Source organism: Fusarium verticillioides, chromosome 10, assembly GCF_000149555.1.
Source record: "Fusarium verticillioides 7600 chromosome 10, whole genome shotgun sequence".
Lineage (NCBI taxonomy): Eukaryota > Fungi > Ascomycota > Sordariomycetes > Hypocreales > Nectriaceae > Fusarium > Fusarium verticillioides.
Window position 1 is genome coordinate 109,769 of NC_031684.1, and position 14,152 is coordinate 123,920.

At 48.7% G+C, this 14,152-nt stretch overlaps 5 protein-coding genes across 5 annotated transcripts; 3 read left to right on the top strand and 2 right to left on the bottom strand.

Annotated features, from left to right (window-relative positions):
- Nucleotides 1-1,018: 1,018 nt before the first annotated feature.
- On the top strand, nt 1,019-1,339 carry FVEG_13634 (hypothetical protein; the record flags this gene model as incomplete). Its single annotated transcript, XM_018902994.1, has 2 exons — nt 1,019-1,108; nt 1,163-1,339. 2 exons carry the CDS (start codon nt 1,019-1,021, stop codon nt 1,337-1,339), a joined length of 267 nt encoding a protein of 88 aa, XP_018761854.1.
- Nucleotides 1,340-1,916: 577 nt separating this feature from the next.
- Nucleotides 1,917-4,465, bottom strand: FVEG_13635 (hypothetical protein; the record flags this gene model as incomplete). Its single annotated transcript, XM_018902995.1, has 5 exons — nt 1,917-2,451; nt 2,503-2,671; nt 2,719-3,610; nt 3,660-4,174; nt 4,228-4,465. 5 exons carry the CDS (start codon nt 4,463-4,465, stop codon nt 1,917-1,919), a joined length of 2,349 nt encoding a protein of 782 aa, XP_018761855.1.
- Nucleotides 4,466-5,611: 1,146 nt separating this feature from the next.
- On the bottom strand, nt 5,612-8,513 carry FVEG_13636 (hypothetical protein). Its single transcript, XM_018902996.1, has 3 exons — nt 6,699-8,513; nt 6,302-6,645; nt 5,612-6,243 (listed from the first exon to the last, which is right to left on the bottom strand). The coding sequence occupies exons 1-3, from the start codon at nt 8,285-8,287 to the stop codon at nt 5,750-5,752; spliced, it is 2,427 nt and encodes an 808-aa protein (XP_018761856.1). The 5' UTR covers nt 8,288-8,513; the 3' UTR covers nt 5,612-5,749.
- A 1,038-nt stretch (nt 8,514-9,551) lies between these two features.
- Nucleotides 9,552-11,018, top strand: FVEG_13637 (hypothetical protein). The gene is made up of 2 exons (XM_018902997.1): nt 9,552-10,057; nt 10,105-11,018. The coding sequence occupies exon 2, from the start codon at nt 10,134-10,136 to the stop codon at nt 10,851-10,853; it is 720 nt and encodes a 239-aa protein (XP_018761857.1). The 5' UTR covers nt 9,552-10,057; nt 10,105-10,133; the 3' UTR covers nt 10,854-11,018.
- Nucleotides 11,019-12,758: 1,740 nt separating this feature from the next.
- On the top strand, nt 12,759-13,650 carry FVEG_13638 (cutinase 3). The gene is made up of 2 exons (XM_018902998.1): nt 12,759-12,970; nt 13,032-13,650. Exons 1-2 carry the CDS (start codon nt 12,776-12,778, stop codon nt 13,527-13,529), a joined length of 693 nt encoding a protein of 230 aa, XP_018761858.1. The 5' UTR covers nt 12,759-12,775; the 3' UTR covers nt 13,530-13,650.
- The last annotated feature ends 502 nt before the right edge of the window (nt 13,651-14,152 follow it).

The window sequence follows — 14,152 nt, forward strand, 5'->3', positions numbered from 1 at the left end:
CTCGCTACTGAGAGCATCGTTGACTAGGTGAGAGTCATCAACCTTGGACTGACTCATGATGACAACTTGAAGTTGAACTGGAGAAAGATCTTGGGAACGGGTGAAGTTTCCAGCTTATGGAAGGAGGATCGGCTATGTCATACGAAATTTATCAAATATCCTCAGGACAATTGGGTTCGGGTGCGAGCCGAACAGCCGTCAGGAATGTATGTTGGTTGACACAATGGGCCGCTTAGCCATCATATGCATGTTGGTTGAGGATGTTCACATCGCACCTTACTTGGTTGGTCGATAAGATACGCCGAATAGCCGAAGCTCTGTCTGGGCTTAGCACGCCGCGAAAAATGCATACATTACGCCGATTCTCACGGGATCGAGATGTTTCAATATTGTAGCATTATCAGGATCAATTGGTCCTTTGGTTAAGCCAAAGCACAAGCTATGTAAAATGTTCTATAGAAATGTCTTCTTAAAACCGTATATCGTCTTACTGGGTTCTGCAAAGTAAGCGCTTTATAGGACGGTTCAACCTCCTACATGGCCTACATCAATGATTAATACATTTTAGGAAGGTCGGTTGAAATCTTATATTACGTGTCAGTCTCTTTGAAGGACATCATTTTACCCTTCTTCACAAGTGCCCGGTAATTGCCATAAGATGGCCTCGCTTAGGAGGTCCTTTTGTTTCTCTAACTATCCGCCTGTTCCGTAGTGGTGGTTAGGTTTGAGAACTTCTGCCAGGGAGATATCATATCTCAATCAACTTACCGTAATGGAACTGCAAGATCGGCCGCCCGGCAAAGATATGTCACATGGGTTGGAGAGTTATCGCGTTGGTATCGTCTTTGAACACGCTGCTTGCACCGCCGGTAAGTATCAAACTGGACCAGCTGGCGAGAGGTATAAGTAGGCTGCAATGTCCAACACTTCATATATCACAATCCAGTCTTGCCACAACAATTTCACGATCCAAGCTTCTTATCAGAAAACTATCAACCCTTTCGCCGATATCTCCAAGATGAAAATCACAAACAATCTTGCTCTTATCGCTTTTGCATCCCAAGTCTTGGGTTCTCCGCTGGGAAATCGTTCCCCAGAAAGTATCGAGGTAGTTATTAACTATCAATCAATATATGTCCATCACAATTGCTGATACCTCAAGGCTCGCGCTGATGACACTGCGGAGCCTGGTAGAGTAGGTTGGCTGGTTGAAGATAGACGTCGAAGCGAGGACACTGCGGAGCCTGGTAGAGTAGGTTGGCTGGTCGAAGATAGACGTCGAAGCGAGGACACTGCGGAGCCTGGTAGAGTAGGTTGGCTAGTTGCCGACAAGTCTTAGAAGGCGGCCTGGCCTTGTTATTATGAGACAATCCCGGCATCTTTTTCTAGGTGGAGGACTGCAGCTATAAAGTACCATTATGGGAAAGAAAAGGACACATTATGTTTCCAGTCTTACTGCCCCCTCGTGTGCATTGTCTTGCTTCCAGGTTTGAGCGAGAGTGGATGAGCGCTTTCTTACTACCGCATTGGCAGAAAGGTAAATCAGCAACCACTATACTGTCGGTCTGTTGTGACACGTGGGAATTAGAAACCTATAGGGCCCGCTACGGAGACGGATTAGACGATCGTCAGTGCAATGTGGCAGTAACACTAAGTCCAGTCAGTCTAGCAAGTTCTGGTAATGTCGTTGCTCTTTTAAACGGAATGTTCGTTCTCCCCTGTCTCGAGCCAACAGCTAGAGTTTAATGTCCTAGAGATTAACGTGAAAATGACGTTAATCACAATTCGTCAAACGAGGCAACAAATACTGCAATGAATATGCCACATGAAACGGCGATTGTGTTACTAACTTTGGCATTGACTATTCTATACATCAAAGGCTCTTTAGCTCATATCTACTCAATCCCGAACCTTGCTTAGCTGTTCGCGTTAAATGCGCAGTAGTCATAGTTGTTCACCTTGTTTCCTGCCCATTCTGGGAAGGCAACCGCTTTTCCAGAACCACCAAAGACTGCAAAAGTCGCAATAAAGACCATGACTTGAGTACCACCATCAAGGGCGGCAGAGATAAGGTAGTTCCACTTGACGAACCACTCAGGGCGGTATCGTCGGAGGTAGAACTGGCCAAAGGCACCGAGGATGAAGTAGCTAGTGATGGAAGCGTTGAGTCCTACGAAAAGGTAACCAAGGTACCAGAGTATGATGGGGATGTTGAGGTAGGAGAAGATTCGGATGTGGGGGAAGAACTTGTGACCGAAGTAGAAGGGGAGAGGAGCGGCAAAGCCGATGAGGTAGGCGATGGTGACCCATTCGTAGCGAGCACCGATGGAGAACATCTTTGGAGCGATGGACCAGGCGATGGCGAGGGTGTTGAACTGCTGGACTTGCGCTCCACTCCAAACGTTGGTACCTTCGGCTGACATGAGGATGGTAGCCTGGTTGTCGACGATGCTATACCGAGTTAGCTTTATGTACCAAGATCCATGGTTCGTAAACTCTCACCTGATCATCATGACATAGTTGAGAAGGGCACCCATAATGCAACCAATAACCTGAGTAGTGAAAGTGGCTTTGGGAGAGAGCTTGTTTTGCTGGGCGAGCTTCAGGTCACGAAGGAGGAGGGTGCCCTGGCTGAAAGCGTTATAGGTGTACGAAGTAAAGTACATGTTGGCTAAGATGGTCAGTATCGTAGGCGATGCAAATGGTGGGGTTACTTACCAAGAGGGCGACCAGGGAACATATAGCCAGCCAACATCTGGAAGATGGGCTGGAGGTTGAAACCGAACCCGGTGATAGCATATTGAGCACCGAAGAAGACCATTATGACTACAAGGAAGAGAATAGCCAAGATAAAACCCCACCACGGGAGAGTCGACTTCATGGCATACAAGCAAGACAATCCAATGATAACACTGGCGAGAAGGATGACGAAGTACCAACTGTTGGGAACCTCATCGTAGTCGAGCATGAGCTTGTAATGAGGATCGATGCTGGGGTCGTCGCGGAGCTTCTGCTTCTCTTCCTCGCTGCGGGTACCGGTCTGCTGCCAGAACTTGTATGTTTGAGGACGGAGAAGCTGCTTCAACTTGGCGAGTGTGATCCAGTTCCATCCCAGGCTGACTTCGGCATAGTTCCAGAGAAGCATGTGCACAATTGTGGCAGTCAGACCAGCGTTGGAGGTGATGAGATAGTTGATGTAGGTAGCAGTCAAGTAAGGAAGACCTTGCTGGTCGACGAGATCGTTGTTGACGGTGAAGTCGGGGTTCATGATGGCAGTCTCGTTGTAAGGAATATGGAGAGTAGTGTTGGAAGCTCCATCGTAGAGGAGCTGAGCCATGAAGGGGAAGTCCTTTGCGCGCCAGTAGTTTCCATAGTAGAGGCCCATAGATAGAGCGATACCACCGATGTAGCCGAGATAACTGTTGAAGAGTGTCTGAAGGGGCATCCAGAGAGGTGAGCCGAAGCCAGCGATGTAGTTCCAATCGAAGCAGATGCTCAGGAAGCCCATTCCCTCGTTACCTTGTGAGCCGCCAAAGAGGTTTGTGAAGACAGGGTTGTGGCGGTCGGCGAGACAGAAGACGGAGACAGCAGAGAGGAGAGGGAAGATGTACTACTATTGTCAGCATGGCTTGGTGAGCTTGCATCGTCAGTGCACTTACCTCAGGGAACCACTCCCAGCAGAAGATGGCAACAAAGACAATCCAGAAGACTTGGAATCTCTTCCTGGTCTCTGACTTGGGCTTATGCAGAGTCTCCATGACAGTCGTGATGGGAAGGTTCATAGGGTACATCATCTTGGTGGGGTACAGCAGAACACTCCTCATCATACCAGCGACACCATATCCGATGAGCTGGGACGACAGGGTGACGAAAATACCGGCTGCCACGGAAGGGTATCCGCCATACCAGAGCTTCTGGACAGTCAAGGCCTCGGTAGACAAGGCTGAGACTGAAGCGGCTGATGCCATGAGGACAGCGGCGGTATGTTCCTTTCGGTTCCAGGGGCCAGGGTTGAGAAGACGACCGATGCGACCCCGGCGTGGGATGATGTGCGCGAGGCCGGTACCGAGCGTTTCAGCGAGGACGGTCAAGAACATGACGGAGACGTAGACGACTTGGGGCTTGAAGTACATGATTTCTTGGAGGACAGCACCAAAGGCCGACAGTCCAATACCTATCACCCATCAGCACATTACATCTTAAGAGTAAGTTGGGTAGTATACTAACCAACGGCAAACATGCGAATCGTCCATGGGTTCATGGTAGGGTCATCATCGACCTGAATAACATGTGTGACGATATCCTCAGCAGTCTCAAGAGGCTGCTTCACCTTGTCAGACGACATGATCTCAATATCGTGCATATGCTTGTCATCCTGAGGAAGACCCCTCTTCTCATCAGCAGGATAGATATCCGCCTTGGAAGAAGGGCTCTCCGGGTTGGTCTCCTTCTCAGAGATAGTCATTGTAGCTTAATAAATTAAATTAAAACATGAACATGGAGAAGAGAGGATGTCGATGAAACCCAACTCTTGGCAGGGCGATGCAACATGTTTTGTACTCCATCATCTAAAACACCAAACAAGATCATCGCCAATACTACAATACAAATGTCGTACTAGACCATCAAAGGCATTCCGGGTTTTCGGCACGCTATCGTACTGGATAGGACGGCAATACCCAACACAGTGGCACAGGAACTTTTTAAAAAGGACCCAACCTGCCAAAAGTTCCTGTCTTGTTCCCGATGTTATTTGCGGTAGGCCGGGCTCATTTCGTATGTGATATCGCACTGCAAGACATGCGACTCGCCCCATGGGCCGATTTGATATCAATACAGGAGTTCCAACCAAGAATTGCAAGCCAGTGACATGTCCCCTACTACCAGCACCTTGCCCCCTTCCCCGCAAGATCACGCGTCTTTGGGTGCGAGTTAGCAACAAAAGGTCCTGGTAAAATCGGCATTTATGCGAGGTGACCTGCCAAGACTGGCTAGATCAGCCGAGCTCGCGCTGGATTGGGCAGTCAGTCCCATTTTCAGACCCTGGTCTATCAAGCCATCTATCGCCGAGTTAGCCGGGAGTGTCGTTTAAGTGCCGATGGTATTAATCGTTGATATTAGCAATCCTGGGGGCGTTTCATATGCTTAAGTTTGCAATTTCGCATTGACACGTTATCACATCATGAAAAAGCGTGAGATTTTACGTATGGTTTGTCGCGTGCTGACACGGGTCTTGCACGGGAATAGCCGTTAGTAACGGTCCATACGAAAGAGGCGAGAGATAAGCCACTCGCATTCAAGAGGTGGCACAGATATGGAAATACGGCTATCGGCGTCCCGTTGCTAGATCGGCCGCTCGATACAACACCAACGTGTTCTAGTGCGCCATCGAAGCTGAGGAACTTCTGTTTTGCATGCGGGCGGCTGATTAGACGCCGATGCCGGTTAACCGGTCCCTTATCCATCACGGCCACATGCCACGATAAGAATAGCCTTAGGTTAACGTTCGTGGGGAAGGTCATTTCTCAATTCATCGTGTTATAACCTTCAATACTTCCAAATCTGTCATGAGGAATGCAGCCACCAATTTCTGGGGACATGCAAGCAAAGCAGCCAGTGATGATCGTGGAAATGAATGTTTTATGTACGAGAATCTATCTAATAGGCCATTCGCCACCGATTTTTACCCCAGCGCGCAACGTAGTAGTGAAATCTATCAGAAGGATTCCGCGCAGAACTTCTGTTATCATTACAACACCCGCATTCTCCTCAATCCTTCGTCATAGACATCTCTCACGCCACTGTAATACTCTCCTTCTACTGGCTTCTCGATATCAAGCTCCTCCGTACCGAAGCCGAGATGTCCGACTGAGCTCTCATCACTCTTGCCCATCGACATCCTCCCCCATTTGATCTTTCGCCTCGACACGTCCCTGAGTTCTTCTACCTCTTCGTCGCCTATCAGCCGAGCGCTCATGCTGTCGTACTCGTTGCTCCTCATGCTCATCTTTGACGTTGCACGGCTAAGGGATTTGAGTTTTGTAGAGGGGTAGTGGCAGGCTGCTGATATAACTGCCGAGTTTGCGCCTGCGATAACCATCACGCCTGGTAGTTTTACAAAGGCGAGGAAGAGTGGCGTGATGGCGACTCCGATCGATACCAGGAGACCGACCAAGATAGCCTTGGATGAGAACTGGAGACCGACTGTGACGTCTCGTTTATACGGATATCCTGGGGCGTATGCTATGGTATGTCAGCACTTTAATCTGGGTAGCTAACTATTTGGGGTAAGTATGCTGACCTTCGTAATTGCTCACGTAAATACAGTTGGAGTAGATCCAGTGGAGCCCAATACTGATAATGATCAAAGGGATCGAGAACCGATAAGGAAGCTGAAGTCGATACGTCGCGTTCTGCGACCCGCGCGGTTCAGTGACGCGCAGGGAACGAAACTCAACACTGTACTTTGACCATTCAAACTCCGCTAACATGCGTGTGAAGAGGCCGTTGTACGCCAGGTAGCAGATGGAGAGGATAAGTTGCGGCGTGTTGGCAACCATGGTGAGTGAGATAAGAGGCAAGTTATCTAGATCGTTGTTCTTCACGTCTTCGTTCTGCGGCGCGTGCATGAATTTGGAATCGCTCCTGTTGATAGAGTTAGACCTTTCAGGTGTACTTATAGAGGGGGGCAGACTTACAGAGATTGACCATTGATGGCGATACTTAGCATGACTGAGGCCACGATGAGGGAGCTTCCAATGAGCAGAGATGACAGCACCCAGATGTTTCGGGGAACGGCCTTTCCAAATCTTCGTGGTGAGTTATTCTGCCACTGCCTCGGTCCCTGAAGCCATTTATAATTCTGATTCATCTCACCCAACCTCGTCGGCGTCGGTTTTGCTGTCTTTCTCAGATCATCCATCGTCAACGTACACATGCCCCTTGTCTCCTCATCCGGCCTCGAAATAAACGACGCAATCGCATCTCCCGGCGTCATAAGCGGACTCTCATCCCCCCAAACACGAAGTTTCAGGACCAAAAGACACAGCACGGTCTTGAAGAGACACATGATGCAGACAATGAGCAAGAGACTGTTCGCTATGCTTAATCGACACGGCGCCTCGTACTTTTCCGAGTAACACCGATCAACCTGCATCACACGATACTTGGTCTTGAAAACCCTTGGGTCTGTGATGATGGCACCGGATTGAGGATCAAAGATATTGCGCGTACCCTGCATATCCCACGTTCCGTAAACGGTCATGTAAGAGCGTGAGCCTGGCTGAGTGTAGCCATATTCATCTGGTGTAGTGGATACCAGATAACTGGGCCCGGGATTTGACAGGTACTGGTTCGTACTACCGCTGCCCTCAGATGTCCTTCCGGTGCGTGTAAATGCGTCCACTGTCCAGAGAGGATTGGTGACGTTGAGATCGGCAGTGTTTGTCGTGTTCAGGAGTACATCAGCTCGTTTCCAACCAACTGTTTCATTTCGGTATATATCGTCAAAGTCGTAAATTATCATCATCAAATGTCGCCAGTGTGTCAAGGCTTGTTGCGGGTTGTTGTATCGATGGATACAGTCGGGCAGATACATCTCAACCCAATTTCCATCTGTCTGGTTAACCACGAAAGAGTCATTGATGGGCTTTAGCTTCTCGAGAGATTCGGGGTTGCCGTTGCCCTGTGATCGATCACTGTAGTTCAGTCTATCGTAGTAGGCCTGGGTGATTGAAGGAAGTCCCTTCCAGCCTCCTTGGACGAGTTCCGGAGAGCCGATCATGACTGTGAAGCCATTTGTGCCTTTACTCTCGAGGACGCAACCGTTGAAGACGAGATGAAGCGGAACAGAGCTCATGGAAAAGAGAGACCAGAAGAGGACTTTTCGCCAGCCCAGAAAACGAAAGTTTTTGAGTGATTGAACGCCAATCTCTAGCCAATGACCCGAACGATGCGCAGCGTCGACTTCAGCTCTCGTCGGCGCAACAAGACCTTGCATGAAAAAGTTGGACGACGCCAAAATACCCGTACTCACAATATTGATGAGCAAATGAATCCACAAGTTCGCTTTCGCAGTGGTATCGCAGTTCCCCTTGTACAAAACACTCTGTCCCAACGCATCACCAGCATCCCTCCCACTGGTCATCACATCGTCTCCATCATCACGCTTCAGGCCAAACAGCGACACGAAAAGTGTGACGAAGAGGAGTGTCGTGAGCGTACTCACGAGAATGGTGAGGTATACGGCTGTGAGCTTCCATCCCGAAAAGCGACTAAAGCAGCCCATGGTGAATGGCTCACCCAGCGAAGGGGGCTGATGCGGAGAAATTTGGGCGTTATCCAAGGCAGACAGATCAGATCAGCCCTACCAATCAAACGCGTGGAACTCTAGTCAAGCAAAACACGCGACAAGCTCGCTTTTGGACCCGGCCTTATGGAGACCATGAGAACCCTCCGGAGGATCAGTTATTCAGAAAAGGCTTAGAGAGAGAGAATCCATTTGTAATCTGAAGAAGTGTCCTTCTTCCAGGTTTCGATAAGGTATCATCCATATTTCGTCATCCGATTTCTTTTTTTACTTCTTGCAGAGAACATCCTCACCCAAACCGTCGTGGCTGCGCCGAAGGATCAGCGACGAGGGGAGAAGGCCAGTAAGAGCGCTTCGGTTAAGGTGATGGGGTCATTCGGGGTTTCACTACATTCTATATGACAGAAATAAAAAGGCAGTATTCGAGTACTAAAGGAAGAGAGGTGAGAAGGATTTTGTCACTGCCCCTGGTTTAAATTGACGGCCCCCAAATTCCCGCTCTTAGTTAGGAGAGCGAGGCTGGTTATGCAGTGAGATTTTGGTTCGAAAACGGGAGGCTCGGGAGGACGGAGTGTTAGATGACCCGGATCTCGAAATAGAAATACAGAGGATGGTACGGAGTGCGGAGTAGAGAGGTCATTGATCCGGAGACTTTTCGGCTGACTGATAGATAAGATTAGTGGGCTTGCTGTGCCTCACAGCTTCTCAGAGTTATGACGTAGTGCATTGACACTTTTGATTTACCCTATGTTGGGACATGTTAAAAGCAAAACCTTCACTATAAACAGGCAAAGACTACATATATTTCCAGAGCAGCACTAAATAAATACAGACATCTATCTTTTCAAGAAGAAGCATCGTCTAGATTAGATCATGTACTACGTGGTTATGGACGTGATTGACGTGGCTATAAAGTTAAGCTTTAGGTTGTGAAAATGTGTGATGAATAATACTCGACGGATGGAGCATCTCACGAGCCTGCCATAGCACCCGTGGATCAAAAGAAAAACCAGCTATAATAATAAGAATATAATTAAAAACATATCGAATAGGAATTACGTATCACGATAGCACACTGGAGCTTAGTTGACTTGAACCTTTGACGGATGGCAAATATGAAAAATTGCCCAATCAACACCGAAACCTTATTCATTTTGACTTTTTGTCAGAACTTTCATATTTTATTATAAAAGAGTCTATCTATATCTCGCCTCCCCACAAATTTCTCTCCTCCTCATTTCACCAAACAACCATGACGACCCTATCTTCCACCCATCTTTGCTCTTTTCCTGAGGAGACCATCGACAGAATATGCCAGCAGCTCTGTCCCTGCTGCAGCGAAGACCCTTTTCCTCGATACTTCCTTCGCTCCAAATGGCCGAACCCGGCTCGTGACAGAAATTGCCTGTTGGCCTTATCTCTGACATGCCAGAAACTTAGGCGTATCTCCCAACCGCACTTGTATCATCGACCGATGGGACACGACTTCCTTGGTTTCATCAACACCATCGATGGAACCCCAGCTCTTGGTAAACTTGTCAAGGAACTCTATGTGAACGCCGACGTAATGGAGTCTTTGCGTGTTCGGTATCTCGACCAATTCCTTCATAGAACAGAATATTCCAGAGCAAGGCGGCAGTTACTCCTCGAGGCCTCGGATTCCTTCATGCCCGTTCTTCTCTCTTTAACACCAATGCTCACCAAGCTTGAGGTGTATTTCGAGTGTGACCAGCAATTCTCGTCGACCCCGTATGCATGCCTTTGGAATTTGAAGGAACTAAATATAACCTTTCCAGGGGCGCTTAACTCCAGCTACCTTGAAGGCATGGACGGCGTGGCTGGCCTACTGCGCGCAGCACCTCTACTGGAAAGAATGCAACTATCCGAATTCGGCACTCCAAGGGCAGGTTTTTATCACGGCAATGTCAACGAAATTACATTGAGATCATCCTTACTTCCCATCGATGAGATGAAGACCATCATGCGTAGATTCCCAAAACTACAAACTTTTCGGATCAGTACACCAGCTTTTTGGCGGAACATAGGTCGGAGATTAGGTCCAGCGTACAAGGTTGAGGATGTCCTGATGCTGAGAAGCGATACGCTCAAACACGTCGCACTCGAGCTTCCTGAGCATGGCATCGATGGTGAACTAGTAATCCAAGATCTCTCAGGCATGAAAGTCCTTGAGACACTGTACATCGACAGCGGCATGCTGCATCGCCGATGGAAGCAGGGCCGTCAGCCTGCACCAAGGATTTGCCACATGCTCCCAAAATCTATCAAGGAGTTCGGTCTCATGGGGAGCGCATATCCGCTGGTTCATGAAGAGGTTGTGGAGTCAATCAACATTTCAGCCCAGGCATTTCCTCACCTGAAAAAGGTGTTTGTTGGGCAGTTTCAGGAACAATGGCCAGATGACGGGGTTGAATGGGAAAGCAGGTATGCCTCGGCTTGTGAAGCTCACAACATTGAACTTTCATTGTGGCTGCCTCCAAGCTTACAGGATCTCATGTCCAAGTGGACGAATTGGAATCCAATTTGAGGAGGTGCTGGGCAACACTGGTTTATTTCCGAGGATTGAGGTTTACAACTGTATTCGAAACTCGTTCGACTGGTATCGTTTGAACAGAAGATACTCTATACCAAGAGATTGTCCATGACCTTGCAGAACTTAGAATTAGACAACAAATTAAGCATGTAATTCACTAAACTGCGAACGGTAATTGTCGCGAATTGAGATATGATGGCTGAGCTAATTGATCGGCCCAATTGGTTCACCTTGGATTCAGTTTGCGGGGTTCACACCATTATGATCCTTCGCAAGGCACTTGGAACCTGAAGGCTGGGATGACCTTGCCTCAAAGGTATTAGACCTCGGTACCAGTCAGGTGGGAGCTGAGACTAAACTTAATGACAACGGAGCTAGCGTTCCCGAAGGTTGTGATCTGGTATGGCTGATGTTACCGCCGCTGATCAGGATGGTGATGAAACAGAGTTGTCTTCATTTATCTGAGGATAGGCCTCGGTAAAGATGAGTTGGTGGCCAGTTCAAGACGACTTTTAAGACTCAAGATGGTGTTGAATTAATTTGTTCACGAACCTAGGCTCGGAACGAGATGTTGTTAACTTGAAGCGGGTTCTAAGATTCCATATTACTTCCCCTCAAACGATGTCGATGAGCCTCGGTACTGTCTCCGGCTTGTAGCTCAAGATGGTGGTGAGACAAGTCAGTCTTCTCAGTCTAGAGCTAATACGGTATTTCTCGCGATCATGGAACCTTGGCGATGTTCGGAAACCGGAATGATCATCAGTCTGAAAATGCTGTAGTGTAGACGCTACATGTCGATCCAAGATGTTGTCCCAACATATCGGGCGCCGGTCTCCCAAAACAAAATTAGACATACTTTTAGACATATTCCGCTATCGGAACGATAACAAGCTTGAGCGTTCTTGACACCTTCTAGCGTCCGAGCACAAGAAGATCATCAGTTCATACCGAGTCATGAAGTCCTTAGCTGTCCAAGCCCGAGGGATCAAACAAGCCAGTTTCAACTACAATACGAGAACGCTAAAACCTGTTGGACTGAAACAAGAAGACAGAGTCACCATGACCTTGTCGACAATCGCAATCTATCGAAAACCCAAATTCCCGTCCTGTTTTTAATGCTCTAGCGCTGAAATACCCGTAATCTGGCCAGTATAACCTTGCACGCGTGCATGGAACTTACCGAACCGAGGTCATTTTACTCCATTCATTCCTGAGACCCAAGACTCATCAAACTCGAAGTGGTATAGGCTGACCACGTTAGCGGGTTTTAGTGTGAAACCGGGAATAAATGCGCACTGCCACCATCACCTCTCTCTCCTGAGGCCACCAATTCTCGTGGTTTCAGGTATCCCTGTCTAAAAAAGCAACTGTCAAAGCGGCACACCCATCAGTGGCCCAGTGGGTAAGCTTTAGTTCCCAACAACGCGGTCATAGGGCGCCGTTTCAGACTGCCATATTGCTCTGTTTCGATGATCAGTGGAGTTGGTCTTGACTTGGCGCAACGGGGCTCATTTCCCGTTTTGATGAGGGCTTGCGAAGAGACTACTCGTTTTGGCGGCGGCAGACAAGGGCTTCTTGCATGACTCGGGAGTTGAGATTGGTGGGATGCATGGTGATAGGTCTGAGAACGAACGGGTTTGTGCTCTTGATTTGTTTCCGGGAGATAGAGAGGTTGCTTTGATCTTTGCTTCTTGGTGCCGAAAAGTGATCCGTCGTCTGTACTCGAGTTATTCCAAAAGCGTTAGACTTGCGAAAGCACGGAAGATGGATGTTTCGCTGATATTCAAGATAAATACCTGAGATAGCCTCGACATTGATGGAATGAAATCAAGCCTCTCAGTCATTCACTCACTCAACAGCCTTTCTTTCAAATCCAACTCATTCGTCTTCGATTCTTCTTCGCCTCAACCGCCAAAATGAAGTTCTCCATCATCTCTACTCTTCTCGCCGCCACAGCCTCTGCTCTTCCCGCTGGTCAGGATGCCGCTGCCCTCGAGGCTCGCCAGCTAGGCGGCAGCATCACCCGCAACGACCTTGCCAACGGCAACAGCGGTTCATGCCCTGGCGTCATCTTCATCTACGCTCGCGGCTCCACTGAAGCCGGCAACCTTGTTAGTGACCCTCCACCAACTCCCCCCCATGTGACAGATCATAACTAACTCTTTTATGAAGGGAACTCTCGGTCCCCGCGTTGCTTCAAAGCTCGAGGCCAAGTACGGCAAGAACGGTGTCTGGATCCAGGGCGTTGGCGGTGCTTACCGCGCTACTCTTGGCGACAACGCTCTTCCTCGTGGAACTTCTAGCGCTGCTATCCGTGAGATGCTGGGCCACTTCAACGACGCCAACCAGAAGTGTCCTGATGCTGTCCTCCTCGCCGGAGGTTACAGCCAGGGCGCTGCTCTCGCCGCTGCCAGTGTCACCGACGTCGATGCCGGTATTCGTGAGAAGATTGCTGGAGTTGTTCTCTTCGGATATACCAAGAACCTTCAGAACCGGGGAAAGATCCCCAGCTACCCTGAGGACCGCACCAAGGTCTTTTGCAACACTGGCGATCTCGTATGCACTGGTTCGCTCATCGTTGCTGCTCCTCACTTGGCCTACCAGAGCGATGCTTCCAACGGTGCTCCCGAGTTCCTGATCCAGAAGGCTGATGCTGCTGGGGCCGCCTAAGCTAGTTGATGGAGGGCGAAGGACTAGGCTGGCCTGTTCTTGTATTTTATGAGGTTTACGGTTTCCATTGGTTTTTGTTTGTATCTACTTCATGGAGGAATGGCTTTAGTGACCATGGACACTGAGACTCAATACGATAGCGCAATCGCATTGACTTGCAAAAGGCTTGCCCCCGGGAACGTGAACTGCCGTGACAAATTGCTGACCATCGTCATGACGCGAGATGACCGTTGAGAAAAGATAATTTTCGATATATCACATTCTCAGAACATGGTTCAATACGAGCAAGCCTCGTCGCAATTGGCGGTTTCGTCCCGTCTTGTCCCCTGCATGATGTATCGGAAATGTCTGAGGTGCCGGCCAGGGGTTCCATGCTGCAGGGGTTGCCATGCACGCATTGCAGATGGTAAGCCCCATGTGACGATACATCTGGCAGTGGGGGAATTGCCAAGCATGATAGGTACACTTTTGAAGAAATACTTGTTCGAGAACTGTGATATCTGACTTGACTTGCGACAAAGCTCTCACATTGGAGGAATCAGCTTTCGCGTGGGATTCCGCATTTCTTAATTGCATTAGCATCATTACATTGGTAGTGGGGGGTAGTATTATTTGATAACTTG

What these genes read in the sequence shown, in the direction of transcription:
- FVEG_13636 (XM_018902996.1), bottom strand. Translation starts at nt 8,287, where the DNA reads ATGGGCTGCTTTAGTCGCTTTTCGGGATGGAAGCTCACAGCCGTATAC. An exon ending in GCCATCAATGGTCAATCTCT is followed by an intron (nt 6,646 to 6,698) that starts GTAAGTCTGCCC and finishes CTCTATCAACAG; the next exon opens with GAGCGATTCCAAATTCATGC. An exon ending in TTACGTGAGCAATTACGAAG is followed by an intron (nt 6,244 to 6,301) that starts GTCAGCATACTT and finishes GACATACCATAG; the next exon opens with CATACGCCCCAGGATATCCG.
- FVEG_13638 (XM_018902998.1), top strand. Translation starts at nt 12,776, where the DNA reads ATGAAGTTCTCCATCATCTCTACTCTTCTCGCCGCCACAGCCTCTGCT. An exon ending in CCACTGAAGCCGGCAACCTT is followed by an intron (nt 12,971 to 13,031) that starts GTTAGTGACCCT and finishes TCTTTTATGAAG; the next exon opens with GGAACTCTCGGTCCCCGCGT.
- FVEG_13637 (XM_018902997.1), top strand. Translation starts at nt 10,134, where the DNA reads ATGGACGGCGTGGCTGGCCTACTGCGCGCAGCACCTCTACTGGAAAGA.